The sequence below is a fragment of the Mustela erminea genome, chromosome 5 (assembly GCF_009829155.1).
Source record: "Mustela erminea isolate mMusErm1 chromosome 5, mMusErm1.Pri, whole genome shotgun sequence".
Taxonomy (NCBI): Eukaryota; Metazoa; Chordata; class Mammalia; order Carnivora; family Mustelidae; genus Mustela; species Mustela erminea.
The window spans coordinates 142,676,900-142,700,013 of NC_045618.1; the positions used below are offsets into that span (position 1 = coordinate 142,676,900).

The 23,114-nt window shown below is 63.8% G+C and overlaps 1 protein-coding gene across 11 annotated transcripts in view; it reads right to left on the bottom strand.

Annotated features, from left to right (window-relative positions):
• Positions 1 to 880: 880 nt before the first annotated feature.
• BEGAIN (brain enriched guanylate kinase associated) overlaps positions 881 to 23,114 on the bottom strand; it is a 46,899-nt gene continuing 24,665 nt past the window's right edge. For 5 of the 11 annotated variants that reach the window (XM_032345276.1, XM_032345278.1, XM_032345279.1 and 2 more), the window contains exons 3-8: positions 13,341 to 13,430; positions 9,187 to 9,348; positions 7,908 to 7,974; positions 6,649 to 6,756; positions 4,007 to 4,090; positions 881 to 2,968 (exon numbers count right to left, since the gene is read on the bottom strand). In XM_032345276.1, the coding sequence (XP_032201167.1) occupies positions 1,619 to 2,968; positions 4,007 to 4,090; positions 6,649 to 6,756; positions 7,908 to 7,974; positions 9,187 to 9,348; positions 13,341 to 13,430 (1,861 nt within the window). In that variant the 3' untranslated portion in view covers positions 881 to 1,618. Of the gene's footprint in view, positions 2,969 to 4,006; positions 4,091 to 6,648; positions 6,757 to 7,907; positions 7,975 to 9,186; positions 9,349 to 13,340; positions 13,431 to 16,097; positions 16,484 to 23,114 lie in introns of those variants that run through there. The other 6 variants (XM_032345283.1, XM_032345281.1, XM_032345285.1 and 3 more) reach the window with 2 other exon arrangements.

The window sequence follows — 23,114 nt, forward strand, 5'->3', positions numbered from 1 at the left end:
ATGATCTCCAGGGAACAGGACACGGCGGGGCGGGGGTGGGGAGCGTAGGTTTGCGAGACAGCCGAACAACATGAACATGTAGGACAGATTCACGGAAAACTACAAACGCAGTGGCTGTGTTGGGCGCGGACAAAGCAGAATGCATGTGAAGGAAGGCAAACCACGGGGGCTGAGCTTGGGGAACCCCCAGTGCAGGACACGCAGCGGGGAGGGCAGCGTACCCCGAGGGTGCCGCGAGAGAGACGGCCAGGGGTCTAAGGCAGTCCCAGGAAGAGAGAGGAAACAAGAAATTAAAGTTGAGCATTTTCCAGAACTGGTGAAATGCACCAATCCGCAGGTACAGGACTCCTGTGACCCCCCCAGGAAGGACAAATGCACAGCGACGCGTCTCAGGACCTGCAGACAACCGGAGGGACATTCCAAAGGGGCCAGAGAGCAGAGGGCAGGCAGTCGTCCCGAGGACAGCTCCCCACGGATGGACAGACGGACGGACATCCCCAGACCAACAGGAGGCCGGGGACCACGCAGATGGCATATGTGTGTGTGTGTGTATGTGTGTTGGGGGGGAAGAGCCCCCCGCTACCCCCCTCCGCAGTGAGAACACCCTTCACAGTGGGGCCAAACAAAGACGTTTCAGAGAAGCGAGAGCTGCTCTGAAGGAGATCCTCGAGGCCCTCCCTGCAGAAGCCAGATCGGAGACGTGAGAGGGGGCGGGGGGCAGGGGGCAGCAGGAGGAGGGGAAGAGAGAAGACCCGTCCTAGAAAGGGCGAGAAGGCCCAGCAGGGTCAGACAGTGGAGGCGCTCGGATGCTGCCCAAGATGCTGGGTCTCTGGTCAGAAGGCGGTGGGGAGAAGAAACAACCCGGAGCCCGGTTCTTTCCACCGATGTCTTTTATTAATGAACGGAAGTACAGTACTAACAGACCGGGCATGCATCGCGGACGACAGGAAAGCGAGCCACAGACGCCGGGAGTCGAGGGCCTCATTACGTCTGAGGTAGAGCGAGGTGGTGCCGGGGAGCGGGACACTGGGGGACGAGCACCGGCCCCACTCGGGACTACGGACCACGGGAGAGCTGGGGTGGTGTGTTGGTCACACGGCGAAACGGTTTAAAAACATTGCACATCCCTCCACCCTTTCCAGTCCCCCTCTTCGTGGACAGAGTTTCGGGTTCCCTTGTCACCGGCTCACTGGGGGTGTCCCCACAAGACCCCGTCCTTCCCCTCCCAGGGGCAGGCCCTACTTGTCCTCCCCCGAAAAATAAAGGAGCTTTGTGTTGAAAACGCCAAGGCTGCCATCCAGGGAGCTGGAGGCCAAGTGCGTTAAGAAAGACCCTTTTTCTCTATAAAAATAGTTTCACTTTATAAAAGGGGGGAATGCTCATCCCAGGTGGGGAAGGATGTTGGGGCATGGAGAACATTCCACCGTGGTGGGGCTGGGGTGGACAAGACGGTGGGGGAGGGGTCCTCCTCTCAGGCTCCACCGAGCTGCGTGGAAGAGGGGGTGCTGGTTGGCGGGGGCTGGGGAGGACAGGTGTCTGGGGAGAGGCGAGCTGTGCCCTCGGGGGCCCAGGGGGGTGGGAGGGGGCGGCCCCGTGGCCGCGGCCTGCAGGCAGGCGCTCAGTTGAGCAAGGTTCCGTAGAGCTGCGCTTTCGTGAGGCTGTCCTTGCGGCTGAGCCCCGAGCCACCAGTCCGCGGGAAGGCCGGCTGCGGGCTGAGGCGGGCGGCGGGGTGCATCTCCGGGGAGGCCTCCATGGAGCTGGGCTCCAGGGACTCCCTGGAACTGTGGGGGCTGTGCTCGGGCTCGGGGCTGCCGCCCGCCCCGCACAGCTGCACCCCGAGCCTCTCCGCGTCCCCCTGGCTGGGCGCGTAGCCGGGCAGCGGGTCAGCCGCACGGCCGGGACTCAGGCTCAGGTCGCCGCCGGCCCGGAGGAAGCGGGGCTCTGCCAGATGGCCCTGGGAGAGGTCGTCACCCTCCGAGAAGCTGTCGGCCTTGTAGGTGGCATAGAGCGGGCTGGCGCGGCCCTCGGCCTTCTTGCCCGGGCTGCCCCCGCTGCCATAGTAGCGTTCCGAGAAGCTGCAGGGCGAGGCGCGGCCGGCGGTGGTGGCCGGGAAGGAGTAGGCGCCCACGTCCTCCACGCTCAGGGGTCGCCACTGGCCCCGCACGTCCTCCCCAGCGAGCCGGGCCGTCCCCGGCTTGGCCCGCAGGCTCCACAGGTTTGGGGGCATCAGGGCCTGCTGGGGGCCCGGGGAAGGCGGGAAGCGGAAGGGCTCGGCTGGGTACGGAGACATGGTCCGCGCAAACCCCGGGGCCACCTCGGCCTCGAGCGGCGCTGCCACGCTGGCCGTGGCCTTGGCGAAGCGCGGGCTGCCCTCGTAGGCAGTGGCGGGCGGCTTGCGGTCGAAGAGCTCATCGCGGCTGTTCAGGTAGATGGCCTGCTGCGAGGCCGTGAGCGTGCTGGCCTGGGCGTGCTCCTTCTCCTCCGACGTGGCGCTGAAGCTCGAGTAAGAGCTGGATGTGGGCAGCGAGCCCGCGTAGCCTGGGAAGGCCTCGTGCCGGAAGCCTGCGGGGAAGGCGGCCGCCTCAACCTCCTCCTCCTCCTCGGCCGCGCTGTCGGTGGAGTTCTGGGCCCTCAGGAAGCCCACGTCGGTCACGGGTGCGTCCACGCTGGGCCGCCGGGCGCGCCGCCGCTCCTCGGGGCAGTAGAGGGCCGTGTCGCTGCAGTAGATGTCCCCCTTGTAGGGGGGCCGTGGGCCCTGCTTCTCCGCCCCCTCCCGGAAGGCCAGGTCGCGGGCTGAGGCGTCGGACAGGCGGGAGGACAGGCTGGTGGGGTCCGGCTTCTCCAGCACCTTGGCAATGACGCAGGTGGGGACGCTGTCGGCATAGGCCGGGTGGCAGAGCGGGGAGGGCAGGCTGCAGCCGTGCTTCTCCATGTGCAGGCTCACGCGCTCCTGGAAGTCGGAGGGCAGCTAGAACAGGTCAGGTGTGGGGGAGGGGGGCAGGGACGGGGGAGCAGTCAGCCCGGCACTTGTAGCTGTGGCCGTGACCGACAGATGCACAGACAGAAGAGGGCCCCGGCCACGGCTTCTCAAACTACACCGCTAGGGCCAGCACCCAGGATTCTGGACGCCACCAGCTCCTGGGGAAGGTTCCTGAAACTCGCCCAAGGACCCCCTGGTCACCTCTGTCTCTCCAGCCTACAATAGCTGGGCTCCGAAAAGCCCAGAAGGTGGAACCAGGGTCTGGCTTGGGCCCTTCTTGGGGCTGCAGCCCCCTTCATCTCTTCCTACTGAGGGGCCCGCTTGCTCTCCCGGCCCCAAGGTCTGTCGGGGGTACCCCTACCAGGTCATGAGGCCTGGGTGCTCCTGAACAAGACAGACTCAGATGCAACACACACTCGGGCCAGGTGCCCCGCGGCTTCTGCACGAGCACCTGGTCCGTCGTGGGGCCGTCCCGCTACTGTTTGATCCATTTTGTGAGTATCTTAGGTGCGGCCCAGGCCCGGGGGAGAGGGTACACGGGCCGAGGCCAGGCTGAGGGCAGTGTGTGAACCTGGGGCAGCCTGGCGGAGGCAGGGGGGTCCTGGGGCCTTGGCTAAGTCACTCCATGTGAAGCCAGTTTTCTTGTCTCTGAAATGGCCACTGTCAGTAATGGTGCCTAAACCAAAGCCTAGAGTTTCTATGAGGCTCAAACGGGGGTCGCTCTGCCCCATCAGTGCTCCGTGGACAGGGAGCTTTGGAGCAGGGTCAAGGAGCAGCCCCCAGAGGCAAGCACGGGGAGTGGGCAGGCCGTCCAAGCTGGGTGAGGAGGCGTCGGGGTTGGAGGGGCCCTGCACCACGTTCAGAAAGGCCAGGATCCTTGCGGGACAAAGGAGGACAGGGGGTCAGGCTTACGTGGCGTCTTCCCCTCAAAGGGGAGAAGTGGCCTTGGGGTGGGGCCTGTAGGACTGGAGCCCCAAGGCGTCCTGGGGGGCGAGGGCAGCCTCGCGGGGGCAGGGCTGGCGTTACCTCGGACACCTTATGGACCCTGCCGTAGCTCTGGCCGCACTGCAGCAGCTGGGCCGCTAGGTTGCAGTCCTTCCTGTAGAGCTCCTAGAAGACAAGGGAGGCCATCTGGCGCAGGCTTGCCCCTGGTCCGGGGCCCTGCCGTCCGGGGCCAGCAGAGACCAGGTGCGGGGGCAGCTGGCTGGGCAGCAGACTGGGCAAGGACCCTCACTGGGTCTCTCGTGCTCGCCTGCAGACTGGACTGGTGGGGGCTGTTGGGGGGAGCCTCAGTTCGGACCTGGAGCTGCTGGTGCACGGGGAGGGCCCTGCCAGGCCTTCCGCCGCCACCCCAGACGGGAACCTCCCACAAGGAGGAGGCTGTGTGGAAGAAGGGCCTCCAGTGGCCCCTGAATTCCCAGAGTCCCTGGGCGTGGAGAGCATGGCTGTTCTGTCCCCGCCGTCGCCCTGAGCGGAGAGGGCCGGCACCAGCTGGTGGTAAGGAATGTACGTGCAGCCCCTGCCTCCCCGCGTCTCGGACTGGCTCCACAACCCCTTTCCTAAGTGTGGCCTGCTTATGGGGGTGGCTGCTGGGCTGGGTGAGGGGCAGGGCGAGGGGGGACAGAGGGCCTGTGTGACCCGGGGTCGGGCCGGGACCGGCTCAGCCTCCGGAGCTGAAAACAGATGCAAACAGTAGGATTGGCGAGGCTCTGCTTTCATCTTTGTTGCATGTGCCTGTGGTCGGCCTTTCAGTCCTGTCCCCTGCCCTGGAGGCCCTCCACCATGAGGAGGGTTCCCTCACGGGAAGCCGGGGTCCACCAGCGGGCCCTGAGATCCGCCGGCTCCCCCGGTCTCAGCTCAGCCGGGACCAGGTATCCTGCAGCTCGAACAGGTTGTGGAAGGCACAGGCCCCGCTGCCCCCCATGCCGTCCCCCATTCCTGGAGGCTCCCCCACCTCCACCGTCTGTGCTGAGCTCGTGCCCCCAGCTTGGCCTGCAAAGTGGAGAGTCACTGGGTCCCCAGTCTCCTCGATGTCTCCTCGAGCCCCCTGGGAAGGACACAGTTGGCCGAGAGCAGAGACCGGACGCCCCCCCTCCCTCGAGAGGCCTCCGGCTGGCCCTGGCCTCATAGGGCTGTGCGCACTGGCTGGCCAGCCTGGGTCGGCTGCCACACCCACTGCAGATTTGCAGCATGGCCCCAGGCCCCAGGCCCCACGCAGGGCCTCCCCCTCTGCCCACGCTCCTCGGCCATCTCACCGCCTCTCTACCCTCACCTCTGCCATCGGAGCGTGCCCTGTCCAGCCCCATTCCTGCTCCTCCCCAGGCGGCCCCCCAGGAGACAGCAGGTCACTTCTTTCCTTCGGGCTCTGAACCCTGTAGTTGGGCTAGGCCCTTCTATTCCCCCACACCCCACGTCCAAATCTCTGGTAATGCAGTGGGTTCCATCTCTGAACCAGAACCAGAACCTGAGCCCTTCTCCACACTCACGGGTGGCATCCTGGCTGAGCCGCTGTCAGCCTGGACGGTTGCCACAGCCACCTCCTTGAGCCTTCTGCTGTGGACCTTGTCCCCACTGTCTTTTCTCGGTGAGCCAGGAAAAGCATAGGTCTTAGTCATGTTACTCCTCTGTTCAAGAAACTTCCATGGCTCCCTACTCATTCAGAATAAAACCAAGAGGGGCACCTGGGGGGCTCCGTGGGTTAAGCCTCTGCCTTCGGCTCAGGTCAGGATCCCTGGGCCCTGGGATCGAGCCCCACATGGGGCTCTCTGCTCAGCAGGAAGCCTGCTTCCCCCTCTCTCTCTGCCTGTCTTTCTGCCTACTTGTGATCTCTGTCTGTCAAATAAATAAATAAAATCTTAAAAAAAAACAACCCGGGATTCCTAGAGAAGCCTGCATGGTGTGGCCTCCTGTTCTGTTTCTGACCTCAGAGCCTGCGACCCCGACCCCCCCGGAGCTCCCTCCGCTGCTCTTGCAGGGGCGTCCTCTGCCATACTGGTTCTCTCCACCCGAAGGAAGGCTCTTCCCCAGAGCGCCCGTGGCCAGCTCTCTGGCCGCTATCAGGTCATGATCTAGCAGCATCTTCTAGAAGCACCCGACGGATTCCCCAGCACCGCTTGCTGTGTTGCTTTCCCGGTGGCAGTGAGCACTCACAACACGCTACACGGCTTGTGTGTCATCTTGTTTGCTGCCTCCCCTGCTCAGGCGCAAATTGCACATGGGCAGGGAGAGTTTTTGTCTGTGTCCTTCACACCATAATCTCACCGCCTCGGAGGTCCAGGCAGGAAGCAGACACTCCTTAGTGAATGTGTGGTCAGCTGTCAGGTGTCCTCCGAGTGGGCCTGGGCCCATCTCACGGGGCCCTTGAAATCAGGGCAGCCACATGGCTCTGACGCCCCCGGAGGCTGGCTGGGGCAGGAATGAGCACGCCCCAAACCTGGGGTCAGGACGCCCCTTCCTGAATGGAATAATATGGCCTAGTGGTTGCTCCCTCGAGCCCCATTTCCTTCCAGCAGAGGGTCTCTTCCCGAATACCCCTGGCAGTGTATCTCTGCTGGGAGGTAGCCTTGTCCTTCCCCCACTGCCCTGTTCTCCCATCTCACGTGCCAGCCCCTGAAGCCTCGAGGCCACAGGGCCCAGGACCCCAGGGGTCACGGCGGTCCAACACTCACATTGTCCTCCGAAAGCTTGTCGATGGTCACCTTGGCCTCCAGCAGGTGGCTGTTGAGGGCAACAATCTCGTGGCTCAGTGCCCGCTTCTCTTCCTCATAGTGCTGGCCCTGGGACGAGGGGTGGGGGGTATGGGAAAGAGCTGGTCAACGGTCAGCCAAGGCCTGGGCCTCGTGCCCAGTTGCTCCATAGGCCTCCTGGGTGCCTCCTGCAGTCGATAACGATGAGAGGTTTGCAAGGCCAAGGAAGGTGGGAGTAGGAGCACAGACCGCCAGGTTCGAATTCACCTGTGCTCCCACCCCTGCCGAGCCAGATGGCCCTGGGCAAGTCACTGCCTCCCGGAGCCTCCTGCTCACCCACACCACGGGGACAGTAATCCCTCCTCCTGGGTCTAAGGGGAGTCTGCCCTCAGCACAAAGCCTGGCCCTGGCCCTGCATGCACCTCACCCGCTCCTGCCTTGAACGTGTCCCCTTTCAGCCTCCACCTGAGCTCAGAAAGGCCAGGGTCCCAGGCCAAGCTGTCTCGGCTCTGACAGCACTCTAAGATAACAGGTTGAACAGCCATTTCTGATTTTCAGAAACAAAACAAGCCCATAACCTACTAGAAAGACCTGGAAGTCCTCTCGATGAGGGGAGGTGCAAGAGCCTGCTGGCCCCTCCCCACCACACCAGCCATACAGGACCGGGATGCCTCTGCCACTGTCCCCTTCTCTTCCAAACTGAGGTCCCGACAGCCCGATCAACACAAAAAAAGATGCCGCACTTGCAGATAGTGGAAGTGTCTCCCAGAGGGTCTCTGCCCGCGCAGGAGCCAGGAGCGGCACTTTTCCCTTTATTCTTTACCGTAAGATGGGGTGACCCTACAGGTGGCACAGTTGGGCTCAAACATCATTCTGGCTCACCCAGGGCCCGAACTCAGGCCTCTGTCCCGCCAGGTCTGGGTCTCCAGGCCAACGGCTAAAGTGGGGTCACCGTCCCCAGCTCACGTCCTTCCCACAGCCCTGCTCACACAGGAGGCTCACAGGGCAGCTTGGAACCCTACGACTTCCTAGTCCCAAGAGCACCCACCCATGCATGCATTGCAAAAAGGGTTGGGACTGGTCCTGGGGACGGGGGTTGGGGGGGTGGAGGCCAGGAAACAAGCCCTGTGAGCAGCTCCTGCACAGGCGAGGGGACGACAGCTTGGCTGGTGGCTTGCCACCAAGGATCCGAGAGGGGCACGCTGGGGCGGGGCCCGGGGCGGCCGGCGAGGGGCCCTCACCATGCGGTACAGCTTGTCCTCCAGCTCCTGGTTGATCCTCTGCAGCGCCATGTAGTTGCTCTGAATCCTGGAACAACGTGGTCGCTGCGGTGCCAGGCCGGGCCACCCATGACCCCTGCGGCCCCCCAGCCCGCTGGGCAGAGCAGGACTGAGCACAGGCTGCCTATGCCCGCCCCCCGCTCCTGTCCGGGTGTGCCTGCACCTCTGCACACAGCAGAAAGCTACAGCGCGCAGGGCTCTCCGGGGCCAGGGACGAGGACACTGGGATGAGAAGGGAAGGCCTGTACCCACAGCGGCTCTGTCCGGTCCTTGCTCACCGAGTTCACTCACATTTACTTACTCGGCCTCCAGGTGCGGGGTGGGGATCAGGGGCCGTGTTCCCACCACGGCAGGTAGTGTGAAGGTGGAAGAGAATTTGGGAGGGTGTCCATCCTCTTGACAGCCTGGGTGGAGGGTCACTGTGGGCCCCCCGCCCAGTATTACCAATGGGGAAACTGAGGCCGGAGGGGCTTCGAGCAGTAAGTGGCTGAGGAGAGACCTTAACGGAGGTCTGACTGAACGGCCTAAACTTGGTTCCCTCGAGACTAGATGGAGCAGGGGGATGTTCAGGGACGGACAAACAGCCCTCCTGGCAAACCCTTCCCCGGGGCAGCCCCAGCCTATAGGCCCCATCAATGTTGAGAATAAACCGAGGCAAGGGCAAACTCCGCATTCTCTTTGTTATCTTCCTAAAGGCTGGAGAGTGTGTAATACTTTTTAGGAAAATGTCTTCAACATGAAGAACCAAGTTTTTAGAAAAGTTTGGTTTCGGCACACCTGGCCCAACCCTTGAGGCCACGCTGCTCAAGGGAACGGTCCCGGACCACTGGTCCATCTCCGGGGCTAGACATCGTTTTTCCTCTCAGACACCCAGGGGCCAGTGGGTGGGGACCCGGAGGGCTGGCGGGGGGAGGGGCCTGCAGGTGGCTGCCCGTGTGTCGTGCTGCTGTCCCCCATCCCCCAAGATTAACTGAGAGGAATGAGCAGACAGACGAGGGAGAGGTGTCTGGGAGGAGCCTGTCCGGCGGTAGCTAGACCCAGAGTCCAGTCCCGACCCAGCCGCTCTTGGCACAAAGTGCGACTTCGGAAAAGGAGCCTGCCCTCGCCGAGCCCCGGGCTTGGCAGCGGTGAACCGGGCCCCTCGCGCGGAGCCAGCAGGGTTCCCCGGAGCCGCGGCGAACCCCGGGCCCCGCCCCCCGCCGCCGGGCCCCGCCCCCGCCCCAGGCCCCGCCCCCCGTACCTGCGCAGCTTCTCGGTGACCTTCTCCAGCTCCTCCTGCGCGCGCCGCAGCTCGATCTCCAGGTAGTGGCGCGTGGAGTCGAACTCGGTCTCGAGCTTCTCGAGCTTGTGCGTGGTGTAGGACAGCCGCTTGCGCAGCTCGCCCTTCTGCTCCTGCAGCGCGCTGCAACGACACGCGGCGGCCGGCCGGGCCGCGGCGCTGAGCGCGGGAAACCGGGCCCAGCGGGCCAGCCGCGGGTGCGCCCCGCCGCACGAACACACGCGGGTGCTCACCACGCGCGCACACACGCACGCCACACCCCCCTCCCGCGGCGACGCCCAGCCCCTCGGGGGTCAGAGAGGCCGTCAGGCCCAGCGGCGCCCTGCCCTAAGTAAATGCCCGCGTGGCCCCCCTGGAGGAGCGACTGACCCCGGGCCCTCCCAGCTCCTCGTCCCCCAACCTGGCAAGCCTTTGGGGGCGGTTTAAAGGACCCTGGTCTGAAGAGCGCTCATCAGACCCCCGGGCTCTCCGACTCGAAGCCGGCTCTGGCGGGCACAGCTTGCAGGGGCCCCATCCTTGGGCTCCTCCACGGCGCCGGGTGGGGAAGCTCAGGGCCAACGGTCTTGTCCTCCCCAAACTGGCTGTGTGACTCCGGGCCTGGGAGAGGGGCTGTGTGCCCCATGGCCAGGCAGCCTCCGCCGCAGTGGTCACCTAGCTGCACACCGCTTCAGAAATTCTGCACAGCCCTGGTCTGCTCGCGTCCCCCTTCCTCCAGGAAGCCTTCCAGAGCCCCAGCCGCAGCTCTTGAGGCTTCGTTTTCTCCACAGATGACGGGCTCCTCTAGCACGCCAGGACGCTGGGCCCCCAGCCCAGAAAACAGAGACACAGGCTGATGGCCCACTGACAGCCTACGCTCGATTCCAGAGTCAGGCAAAAGGCAAGAGGGGCAAGGCTGGTAGCCACCCGCCGTATGGTGGCCCCGGGGCAGTGGGGAGCTACGCCGCACAGGAGTGAAGCCTGGAAAGACTCTGAAACACACACGGACTCATGCACGTCCCCCCTTCAGGCTGAGCACTCGGCCAGGCTGGCCGGCGGGTGCCTGGCACCAAGTGTGTCTGCTGGGTGTCAGGCATGACTGGCCCTGCGATTCCAGCTCTGTTCAGGCCCCCCCAGCCCGGCCCCAGGGCTCCAGGGCCAACGAAGCCCCCCAGGGCCATGCGGCCCACAGCTGAACTCCAGCCTGGCATCATGGGTGCGCGGGGCCGCTGCTGTACACTGACTTGCCGCTGGCCCCCACGCCATGGGACCCCGGGTTGCCCGCTATTGTTTCAGGCCTCAGCTTCCCCCTGGGAAGAGTGGACTGCCCCCATCTTGCCCCGCGGACACAAAGCCCTGGTTCTGAGAACAGTTCTGCCCAGAGAGGTGCCCAGGTCAGAGGGGCGGGAAGGCAAGCAGCCCACTGTTTGCCAGAACAAGTGTGCACCCCCAGGGGACAATCTGGAGCCAATACCGTCTTGAATAGTCATTTCTGGCGCGTTTGCTGTGGGCCCAGCAAAAAGGGGGTGGAGGGGAGACCGCAGGTGTCCCGCTGCAAACCGGCGGGAACAGGGCTTGGGAACTCTGACTCTGCCCAGAGGTGTTGTGGGAGCTTGAGCAAGAAGAGCCCGTGTTCTCAGGACTTCCGATACCCAAACCCGAGGGAGGGGACCAGGGAGCAGGCAGTCTCCTTCAGCCTCAGGCCCAGCGTCTAAGCCACTCATGTTACCCCGGGCACACACCCAGCTGATCTCCATCACATACTCCTGGATTCCTGCCCACGTCTGTATTCTTTTAAATAAATAAAAAGTTGCCTGTGTTTTGAGAACCTCAGAGAAGGGTGGGGCAGGTCCCCACAGGGGTCAGACTGCAAGGGAGATGCACAGCATTAATCCAGGAGAGCCCCGCACCGCAGTGCCCACGGCTGCCCACGCGGGTCTGGCTGCCTCCTCCAGGCAGCATGCTGGACTGCCCCACTCTTCAGCTACAGATCCCAGACGGTCCTCGGCCCCCAGCTTTTCTGCCCAGTGGAAAGCTTCTTAGCTTCCGAGGGACTCTCTCATGTTAGCCAGCCCCACCCCTGCAGGCACAGTGTTGGGGGAGGGGGTAGGGCAGAAGCCTCTGAAGTCAGTTGCCCTGGGCTGTGGGCCCATCCACAGCCCTCTATCACAAGGTACAGGTGGGGTCTGCCCCTTGGGAAGAGAGGACAGCATCGTCCATCCACTCGTGCGGCCACCTGAGTGGCCACGCCCTGCCACCCACAGCCGGTGACCTTCCCCCCCAACCACGGCGACCCACCTGCAGCCCCAGCACGGACCTGCCATCATGCGGACTGCACAGCCCTGCTGTGACCCGGCCACAGGTCCCACCCATCCCGGACCGTCTTTCCTTCCTCTCCGGCCCCGCCCCACCCCGTCCCCGGCCCCCCAGCAGCCGTGGGAAGGGCCAGCGCAGCCCCCACCTGGTGGAACCCACTATCTGGAGGGAAGTTTCCGCGGGGAGACAAGCGCACGACAGGGTTGGAAGGTGGGCACCCGGTCAAGGCCTCCCCCTCACCAGATGACCGCTTCACCGAGCTGGTGCGTCCGGGCCTCATGGCACCCAGTGGCCTTCCAGACGTCCTGGGGTGGCTCTGTCCCGCCGACCCTCACACAGTACTCCCACCCGTCTCCAAGCCTCACCCTGGCCAGGCCGGAGACCATAGAGTCCCGGGCCCCTGACTCCCGCCCCTGGTCGCCCCCAGACACACCTCCGAGCCCTCAGTCACAGCAGATGCCCAGGCCCGCTGCTGGAGCCCACCCCTCTCTCCCCATCTCTGCCATCGGGCTCCGTCCAGTCTGCAGACCCCTCGGCTTTGCCTGGGTGATGTCAAGGCCCTGTTCGCACCCAGCTCCTGCCTGAACATCTCAGGCTCCTTTTCCTCCCTGCCCGCCACACAGGGAGCCCCCCGCCCCATGCCTCCATCTCCAGCACAGGCCTCTCTCTGGTGCCCCCCAATCCAGACATCCATGGCCTACAGGCACCTGACACTCCATGCCTCGGTGCTGCCCCCTCCCTGCTCTCGGTGGTCCCCACCCCTGAGAAGGGCACAGCCACCCTCAGTCCCCAGTCAGCCTCCGAGAAGCTGTGGTGACCCCTCCTTGTCCTTTGCCCATCACAGCCGGTCACCAAGTCTCGGTGACCAGCTATGCAGAAGCTCTGGACACATCCCCTCCTTGGCCTGGTCCAGGAAGGTCCAAGGCTGGTCCTGGGTTGGGTCCGCAGTCGCCTGGGTGGTGTCCCTGTTGCCGCCAGCGCTCCCCCACCTCCCTGAGCATCCACCTGAGCCCTGCCTGACCTCGGCCTCTGTCTCCAGATCTGTAAAGCAGGGGTGCAGGCACCCACCCACATGCTGCTAGGGTAGTTGTGTGGTCTGTGCACTGCCCCAGCTTAGGATGCCAGAGGCAAGTGCCGCGTGGACCTGGGGCTTCCAGCCTCCTGGGAATCTGGGGGGATCGCTCGGGGACTGGGGCGTCTGCTTCCCCCTGAGCGAGGAGTTGACTTAGGAGGCTATGACATCTGGAAACAGCCCCTTAATGGAAACACAGGGAGGGCGCGGGAGTCCTTTGCGACCAGACCAGCCAGAGCCAGGCGGTCAGGTGAGAGCCACGCCCCCTGCCAGGCTCTCGGCCTGCAGCCTGGTGAAGTCACCTCGCTTTGCCCTGTGTCTTGGTGAATTCATCAGGACGTGCACCTAACCTGATGGGGTGCGTGTAGGGGAGGGGTGTTTTCCAGTCCCCCCCTGGCCCATGAGAAGCCCCTGGGACCGTGTTCCCGCCTCCCGGGGAAGAATGATGTACTCAGGAGCGCAGGCCTCAAACCAGGGCGGCGCCTCTCACCCCGCTTTCCCCCGGGAGCCCTCCCGGGACACTTGGGGGAGGCTGGAGCCCCAGGACAGTGCTCGGCTGGGGCCAGGGGTGCGGGCTGTGGGGGCCTGTGGGCCTCGCGTCGGAGACGGACGGCACAGGAAGGTGCAGTGGGGATGAGCTCGCTCGTGGCCCTTCCCCATCTGTCTCGGGCGAGCTGACGCAGACACGGGAGGGATGTCTGGGGGCAGACGCAGAGACACCAGGGAACCGGGGAGACAGCAGGCATGTTACCTGTCCCAGAGCGAGGGCGAGGACCTGGCCAGTCGGCCCTGCAGGACACGGGGCTGCCCGACGCACGAGGGCACCCAGGGGCTTCGCAGCCTGTGGGCGAAGAGGACAGAGCTGCTCAGAGAGGGGGTGGGGGCCGCCCGGGCCCACCATGGGCACGGAGAGAGGGAGGCGTGGAACCCGCCCCCCACCGGGCAGCAGAACTCCTCAGCGAGGTGTCAGAGCGCAGGTGCCGGAACCCGAGTGGGGGGCCCAGCCGTGGCACCGCCCTGCCGTGGCTGCCTGGGCCCAGCGGGGGCACTGCGTCCCACCACCGGCAGGCCTACCTCCTGGTCTCAGCTTCGGAGAAGAGTCAAGGGGGCAGGGTCCCACCTGGCAGGACCCTTCTGGTAGAGAGCCCAGGAGACAAGGAGCGTGATGGGACAGCCTGACACCAGGCCCCACCTGTGCTGGGAGGCTATGATGGGCTCACGCAGGGGAGGGGTGTCCTGGAGGGCCGAGGACCTGGCAGAAGTTAGGGGTCCAGGGCAGAGCCCACTACACCCTCCCTGAGACCCCTTCTCACCCAACTCTGTGGCCTGTGTGGGCTGGGCAGCGGGCGGGCTGCAGGGGAGCCGGATCGGTCAGACGGATGTAGGAGGGGGCCCAGGTCTGCCCTGCCCTGCTTTGGTGCCACCATGCAGGGTCACCAGGACACTGATCGGCACCCCAGCCAAGTCCACTGCGGAGTGCTCCCCCCACCCACAGTCCCCCGCAGTCTCTCCAGGGATGCTTTGGGGGCCTCGCCGGCCCGGAGCCGGAGCAGAGACCCCATGAGAGGCTGCAGCCCCGGAAATCAGGCTTCCGAAACCCGTGGAGAGACTCGGGTGTGGAGAGAGCACTATTATCCCATCTCAAAAGACCCGTATACGACACCCGCCAAGAGTAAAGCAGGGGACAAGTGTGAGCGTTGTCCTGGGTGCTGGGGGGAGGGGTTCTAAGTAATTTGAAAATCCTCTTCCCTACTTGCCTAGATTTGTCATATTTCCTATAGTGATGAGAAATCAGAAAAAAATTTACTAAGGATCAAATTTTGCACTCCCCCTCTGAAAAAAAAGACTTGACAGGTCAAGGGGGAAGTGGGAAAGCTCTAAGCCCTGGGCTGTGTCCCGCTCACTGGTCGCCACTTCCGGAAGCCCCCCATGCCCCCGCCTGTAAGATGGGCTGCCCTTGACCCTGGTCTCCTGAGCTGGGCCCCAGCACTCTGTGGAGGAGGGGCCATGGGCAGGGCCTGGCTGGGTCTCCGGGTGGACAGGACTTTGAAATTCTAGCCCCAGTGTCCACCCTTGGCCAATGACCCCAATACTGCTGAGTGAACAGAGCAGGGGCAGGACAGGCCTGTGCCCGTGGGAACATCCGGAAGCTGCCAGTCTGTCCTGGGGGCTTTGACCACAGCCCAGTCTGTGGGAGTCCCCCTCCCGGCCCTTAGCCAATCCTGCCTCCAAAGGGCTTCCTCGCAGGGGGGCTCCTGGCCCGTGAGTTTTCAGAAGAGTAGTGGGAGGCTGGGGTCTGTGGGGAAACTGAGGCCCAGGGAAGAGGCAGGGCTTGCCTGGAGGCCCAGCGAGTAGGGGGCACGGCTGTGACTTCACCCAGACACTGCTTCTGGTCACACACGGCATTTTTTTTTTTTTTTTTTTCTGCTGAGAACCCACTCTTATTCTGACACAAAGGCTCATTCCCAGCCTGAGGCTGGGAGTGCCCCCCCCCCCCCACCATCCTAGAGATGAGAAAATGGGAGCCCAGAGGGGCTACGCAACTCTTCCACGATCACACAGCCAGCCTGGGGTGAGGAGGAGAGGAGACCCAGGTCTGCTGACCTCTCCTGAGGCTGCCACCCACTCCCAGGGCGTCTGTGCCAGAGGACGGGATCAGAGAGGGAGAAGCCCCCCTGCCCACAGCCTGCCTAAGTGTCGCAGCGGAGAGGCAGCAGACGAGGGAATTAACTGCCTCCCCCTGGGCTCTCCTGGCCATGCCTGCTGCCACCAGGGCCAGTGGCTGCCCCAGTGGGGGCTGGCATGGCAGAGCCACGGCCCCGGGGAGGACCAGTCACAGTGTCCCCCCTCACTGGGCACGCAAGGCTCCTTCCCACCCATGCTGGCTGCAGGGCCTGGTGACCACTGGGTGGACAGATGGACAGAGGCTGGCCCAGGCTGCAGAAGCCAGCCTGCCTTGCATTCCTGGGGCCTCAGTGACCCTGGGCTCCCCTCACGGAACACAGGTGTCCTCAGGTGGGGCACAGTGGCTACCTGACCATATGGGCCTCCAGGTGGTCCTGGGAAGCACCTTGGACCCTAGCAGGGCAGCTGGGAGGGGCAGGAGGTCTGCCTGCGCAGGGAGCTCGTAGGGAGATCAGCCTGGCCAGCTCAGAGGGCTGGGGGTCCGAGGGGACGGAGACAGAGAAAGGGACACAGGGAGGGCTGGGCGCTTCTCCTACCGCATCTCCCCATCATACAGGTGGCTGCGGCCAGTGTGGCTGCCCCTGACTAGTCCAGGGTGGAGGGAGGGGAAGGGGCTTACAGCCTCACCTAGCCACACCTGAGCGCCCCGCCCCCACACCCCAGGCCCCCTTCCTCCTCTCCCTGCAGGAAAGGACCCCGGCCTCTCCATTCCTGCTGATCCCGCAAATGTGGCCACACTCACACCCACCATCAAGGCAGTGGTCCTTGCTTCTCTCAGTCCCCAGAGCCTCTTTTTTCTTGGGAGGCTCTGTTCAAATGTTACCTCTTCTGGGAAGCCTTCCTTGGTTCCTGCTCTCTGAAAGTTCCCTCTCTTTCCTCCTCTGTCCCCATCAGACTGTGACTACCTCCGGATGCCCTTCACTCGGGCCTCCTGGGGCCCGGGCCTGGGCCGTTTGCCCTCTCTGTTCCCCTTGATGTCTATGGCACCAGGTGCCATGCTGGGCATGGGGAGGAAGGGCGTGTGACTTCCGGGAGCCCTGGGGTGTGGGGAGAGTGACTTCGGGGAGCCCTGGGGTGCGGGGAGAAAATCCTCCCCTGCTCTGTGGGGTTGACAAGGTTACCGGATCAGGTGCACCTGGAGGGCCAAAGTCTTTCTGGGGATGAGGCGCGCAGTGGGCGGAGGCCAACGGAAGGCACAAGGCACGTTGGCTGAAGGAGCCTCAGGGCCCCAGTGTCCCGGCGGCGCCCCCCCAACCCCCCTCCCAGGACAGCCTGTCTTCCGGCTCGCGGAGCTCGGGCCCCACCCAGCAGTCACGCTCCAGCAGCCCTAAACTGCTTGTCACTGCTCATGTGCTGCAGGCAGCTTCTCATCTTGGTGACTTTGTCCCCATGTCCCCTCTGCCCGGATTGCACGCACTCCCTCCTGCTCCGGGTTAACTCCTCCACACCCAGGATCCCCCAACACCCGGGCTGGGGCAGCCGCCCCCAGGGCAGGGATCGGCCGCTGCTCACAGGTCTCGAGCACAGGCCCCACAGCCCCCCACGCCCCCTGCATCCCGATCTGCCCCCCAGCAGCCAGATGGCACGCCAGGAAATGCAGCCACACACCAGGGGCCACCTCTGGTCAAAATCCCCCCACCTGCGCCCAACCCAAGCAAAAACCCCGGGGCTCAGCAGGGCTCTCCCCTCCCCGTGCCGCCCCCTCACTCAGCCCGGCGGGAGCCCCTTCCTTCCCACCACAGGGTCGGCCAGGGACATGCGCCCCCAGCTTTTTTCCGGGCCTGCCCCTCCTCTCCCTCAAGCCCCAGGCCCCTGGCACAGCCTGCCCTCCCCACTCTGTCTCAGTCCAGAGGGGGCAGCACCTGCTCACCGGCCTGCCCGGGGGACTCGCCCTCCTTATTTGCCAGCTGTCCCTAGCGCCCAGCGCAGCCCGAAGGATGTCCCACTGGAACCGGGATTCCCAGGAGGAGCCAGAGACAATCCCTTCAGGACTTTGGTGTCCCTTCTCCCGCCTCCGAGCTCTGTAGTGTGTCCCAGCCTCTGCCGTGTTCAGCGATCCCCACTTTCCTGCCGGCCCCCAAAGAGTCTTTTCTCTGTTCCTCTGGGGAGCCCACCCTGGCTGGATCTCTCCTGAGGAGCAGGTGGGCGTGAACGGCCAACCAACATCTCCAGAACCTTCCGAGGGCCCACCTGCCCCAGGCACGTGTGTAAAGCTGCTTGTCTAGTCTCAGACTGCCCCAACAGGGAGGTGTGCACTGCACCCATTTTATAGATGGGGAAACTGAGGTTCATGGTAATCAAGGAGTGAGGTCCCTCTGAGGTCACATGGATTCAATGCCAGGTCAACTGCTCTTCCCCTGACATTGAGATGACAGGTTTTAATGCAAACTGCTGTGCTCCATGGTTTTCTTCCAACCACCTCCCAGGCACACGTGCTCACGGGGCGCCACCGTCCCTCCTGTGAGGGCCTGTGAGCGCTGCCTGTGGTCAGCCTGATGGAGGCGGGGCCTGGAGCCCAAGACGGGAGGTGACCCAAGCACGATCCGGGGCAGATGTGTGGGCGTGGAGCCCCACAGGGCACGCCATCCAGCTTCCTGTTGGGTCCTGGAGCTTCTCCCCAGAGGGAAGGAGTTCGGGGCCCCAGCAGCACGGCTCTGGGCCTCAGATATGCCCACCCAGAGCCCCCCAACAGCCCTCAGCTGCCCTCTGTAGCAAGGGCACCAGCAGTGCCAGAGGCATGGAGATGGGGACCCCACACCAGGCTGTCACCGCCATCACCGAGCTGTTGGCAAAGGTCCTGGGGAAGGTCACGTGCATGTGCGTGGCACGTGTGTGTGCCCATGCATGTGCCCCAGGACAGGGGACTGTCCCGGGGCTGACCTAGGGGCCCACAGCCAGGAAGGGTCACCAGCTCAAGCTAGAGGATGTAGGAGCTCCTTGAACTCCGCACCTGCCCGGGTCCTACTCTCTCCTGGCCCGCTAAGGTCACCCAGCAGGAGCGTCATCCCTGCCCTCCCCACGGCCCCCCGTGACATGGCTGTTCCACTGCGCCCTCTCGCGTCAGCCCTCCTCACCTTATCAGGTGGCCGCAGCCCAGCACCTGCGTCCCCCTCTCTCTGCCAAGGCAGAACCACGTGCCAGGAGCTGGGGTCCCTGTGACCTAATGAGCCCTTGGAGGCTGGACAGACCCAGGAGGTGCCCAGGGCTGGGACATGGCAGGGTGACCTGGGCACATGGACAGAGTGGCTGCAAGTTACCCCGAGCCTTTGCACATGCTGCCCCTCCTGCTCAGCACACCCCTTCCCAGCTGGTTGGTTCTTGGGTTCACCTCGTCCAGGAAGCCCTTCCAGACCTCCCGCTGGGTCACATGCCCTCTTCGCTATCCTGGTCCCGGTCTTACAATGCAGGGGGTGCTGTCTGGGTACAGGGGCTGTGTCTGTGCCTCCTCCTCAGGGTCCCAGAGCCTGGTGCCAGACCAGGCACATGGCAGAGGCTGGCGGCCACGCACTGGAGGAGCCCACGGCCTCCGGGCAGCCCTGATTTCAGCTGAGCTCCCAGCAGCCCTTTCAGGAAAGGCCCATCAGGAGAAGGCTGAGGACTCTGGGCCCTAAAGAGGCGGCCATCAGTGGCAGACAACGTGGGTCCCCAGCATGTGGCTGGCACGCGGCAACGCAAACTCTTGCTGCAATGATGACCAGGGGTGGGGGTGACGCGGCAGAGGGCTGGCGCTCCACGGGCGGGGGGGCACCCACGCCAGCTCCCACGCCCGCGGGGATGCCCCGCTGGCCTTCCCCAGCGCTGGCTGCCTGCAGTGATCCCACTTCCGACACCCTGCTCTCTTCCCAGCTCACGCTGGGGACGCCCCTCCCTCCAGCACCCAGCTGGTCCCCGTGCACCCGGCTCCTCATCCGCTCCCTGCCTCTCCCTTCCTCGCGGGAGCACTGGGACCAAACCCCAGCCTGGTGAAGGCCACCTCTCCACGGACAGCAGGAAACCACACAGCTGCCTGTTGGGACTCGCTTTGTGCTCATCTGACGGAATGACCTGGAATCGTCTCACATTCCCAGCTCGTCCCCTCTCCCACCCGCCTGGAAAGCGACTTCACACCTTCTGCTCCCTGCTCAGCCTCCCCATCCCTCCGCCCCGCTGAGGAAACGAAGCCGCCCCGAGGGAACTCACACAGATGTCCCTGGCCAGGTGTAGCCACCTACCCACATCTGCCCCGACACCCGGCACCGCCCGCTGGCGTGGCTGGCAGCCCTCGACCCCCTCTGGGTGCGGCTCAGTGACTCCCCCCTTGCTCCCTGGCCACCAGCGTCTCTCTCTCTCTCTCTTCCAGAACATTCTCCCACATCAAAAACCACCTTCTCTTGACCCTCTAAGGACTGCCCCTTTCCCTCGCTGCTCTGTGGGGATGCTGCCTGTCCTCATTCTCAGTCTGCTGGGACCAACGGAGCCCACGGTGGCAGGGCTGAGCCTTCCCCCTCCTGAGAGCACCGCCTTCTCCTTCTCCTTCTTGAAGGTCCGAGAACATCCTGGCGGGGGGCCAGGGTGCATCCCAGATCCCTGGCCTGGGGGGAAGGGCCGACTCAGTGCTGGCAGGGGAGACACAGGCCAAAGGCGCTGAGTGCAGGCCAAGTGTCTGGTCCTTTCCCTTGGGGCACCAGGCTGTGGCTTGGGGCTCTCCCTCCTGTGGCTGAGCCAGGAAGGAGAGCCCAAGGAGGCTGACTCTGGCGGGGGGCAAGCCACAGAGCCCTCAGGAAGCCCCCCCAGAACCCCTGGCTTTGTAAGGGCTCCTTGGGCACCCCTTGCCCAACCCCCTCTTTCCCAACACCCAGCTGGGCACTGCGCGTCTGCTCTTTCTTGAGTCTCCTCCTCTGGACTGGGGGGCCTGGAAGGCGCAACCAGGCACACTTGGCCCCAGACCCCTCCCCTGCCCCGAGGCCAGACCTGCTCTCCACCCAGAGTCGGGGTGCCCACGGGGAGACGGGTGGATGGAATGACCATAGGGTTGGCCCCACAGACGATGAGGGGCTCCCAAATTAACCTCCCAGCACCTGAAATTCTGCCCTCGAGCCCCCCGGCTGAGAAGGCACCACCATTCAATACTTTGGTGATGGCGTTCATGGCCGCCCACCAAGGATCCCACAACGGCTTCACTCATTTGCCCCTCCACCAGCCGGCGTGCCACTGCAGACAGACATGGGCACATGGTAACTGGAGCGGTGGGGGGGCCTGTTTTTTGGAATCTGGGGATCACGAAGGTCATCAGAGCTGTGGGAGGCTTAGTGGTGACCCCAACACCGCAGGGCCGCAACCCTGCGCTCCCTCCATGCCCTGCCACTCTGGGCTCCTGGCTGGCCCCGCCCTCCTCTCCTCTCCTCAGCTACCCCGCCCCTCCCCCTCCCCACACACCTCTCCAGGGCAAGAGACACTCCCCAGGAGGCCAAACCCCATTTGGAGGAAAAGGGGAGCTATGATGGTGGGTTTTCACCACGAGGACGGAAAGAGCCGCCTTTCTGGGCCTCAGATTCAAAACCCACTTGTGGGCACTTGTGACCACCATGACCTCCTCCAGGAAACGGCTCCCTGAGATTACCCTCATTCAGTTACTCAGTCCCCTAGCGAGACCTACTGTGTGCTACTGGTGCGTCGAGACCTACTGTGTGCCACTGGCAAGTCAAGACCTACTGTGCGCCACTGGCGTGTTGAGACCTACTGTGTGCCACTGGTGTGTCCTCACTGAATCCTCACCTCCCTGGGTTGGGGGTGCTGCCCATCGGCAGACAGAGGAGTCATGGCCAGGGGCAAGGGCGTCTTTCAAGGGCACGGGGCTTGTACAGGCTACTCTCCCAGGATGGTCTCCCCACCCCAGGGTGGCCCCTGCAGACGTCACCATGGTCTCCCAGCCCTGGTCCCCACCCTCTCCTGCCAGGACACTGGACCCCAGCAGAGCACCCTCATGCTGCTGGCCATGAGGGATGTGGGACGAGGGGCTGAGGACCCCAGGAGACCCGGCCCCACGTCCTGCCGCCTTCATCCAAGAGCCATCTTGTCTTCCCCACCTCAGATCAGCGACTCCGTCAAGACGGTCTCTACACTGTTGCCCTGGGGTGGGCTCCCTGACTGGCTCACCAGCCCCAGCACCAGCGGGTGGGGGCAGGCAGTTAACAGGCAGACCATTAACCCTGTGCCAAGATCCATGGTAACAATGAAATCTTGGAAACAACCTTCTAATGTAGGTGCTCTTATGATGCCCACTCTGTGGAGGCAGAAACTGAGAATCAGAGAGGTGCATAAATTTGTCCAAGGCCCCATAGCCAGTAAGTGACAGAGCCGGGATTCAAACCCAGGTGAGTCTACCTTCTTAATCACATGCTTTATCAGGGAGGATTTCCAGAGTGGGGACTCAGATGTGCTGTGAGGGTAGGCGATTGGGAAGGGCAGGGCAGAAGAAGAAAGAATAGTCAGTGTGGAGGGTCTCTTTGTAGTGCCTGGAAACCCAAAGGGGGAAGTCAAAGCAAGGTAGTCATTCACACCATAGTAAGAATTAGCACATAAATCTTCCTCCACTAGGGTCAGGTTTAGAAGTGGGGCAGAGAGCCTTGGGGCCCCCACTTAAGGAGGGATTGGGCCTGCCCGGTGGGCAGAGAAGACAAGAGGCAGAGAGTAGGCAGTCTGAAGGGAAGGAACAAGAAAACCCAAAGGCAATCCTGGAGGCATCAGATGGGTCTCAGCAGGTGGCTGGTCCCCAGAAAAGCTCTTCTTGACTTGGCAGCCAGTCCTTCAACCCTCAGTGAGCACCTACTGCGTGCTCACCCTGCCCAGAGAATGCGGATGGCCTCCAGGACAGGGGGCCTACCCAGAGCAAGTATGGAGCAGGGGTACCCCAAACCCATGGGTAAGACAGCAGCCCACGTGTCCCAGATTTGCTCTCCTCATTGCAGGTGACAATGGCTCTATCCTTTGCTCTGGCCCAACACCCAGGAGTTGTCCTGGATGCCCCGCCTTCCCTCACACCCATCAGGAGACCCTGTCCGCTCTCCGCCCGAATACACCAGAACTCTCGCCCACCTCCATGGTCACTGCCCGGTGGGGGGCAGGGGGGCGGCGGTGTCCAAGCTGCCATCACGACTCTCCTGGTCCCTGCCCTGCCCCCATCCTGACCTCCCAGCTGTGCCCCCTCGCGCCACACAGAGCCGATCCCACCATGGCTCTGCTCGCCAGCCCTCAGCCATCCCCACTCAGCCGGAGCCTCCACCGGTCCCCCTCACCTCCCTGGCCTCCTTATCACTCTGCTCAGCTACTCGGGGCTGTCCCCATGTCTCGCAGGACATCCCCTTCCTCTGTACCTTGCCCCTGCTGTTTCCTCCGCCTGGAGCTCTCCCCCGCCCCACGACTGTGGTGGCCCGCCACCTGCTCAGGCCTGCACCCAGCTATCGCCTCCCTGTGTGTGGCGGGCCTCCCAGGCTGGGCGGCCTCAACCCCAACACACTCACTGCCCTTCTGTTCTGGGGATATTTTTGGTCTCCACAGCACTGGTCACCGTGATATATATTTCAAAAAGTTTTCTGTCTCCCCTAACGAGAGGAAGTTTTTGGTCACTGCCATATCCTCTATGCCTATGACAGCCTGTAGCAAACCGTAGGTGCTCAATAAATACTTGTCAAGCCTGTGATCGATGAGCAAATTACATCAACAGTGACAACGCAGAGGGCCAAGGCACTGGAGACTCGCAGATGGGAAAAGGGGTCCCTGTGGAGGGAGGCAGAGCGGGCCACCTCTGAGCGACCCGTGAGGGGAGCAGCCGTGCACTGAAAGCGGCCCGGGTGCCACGCAA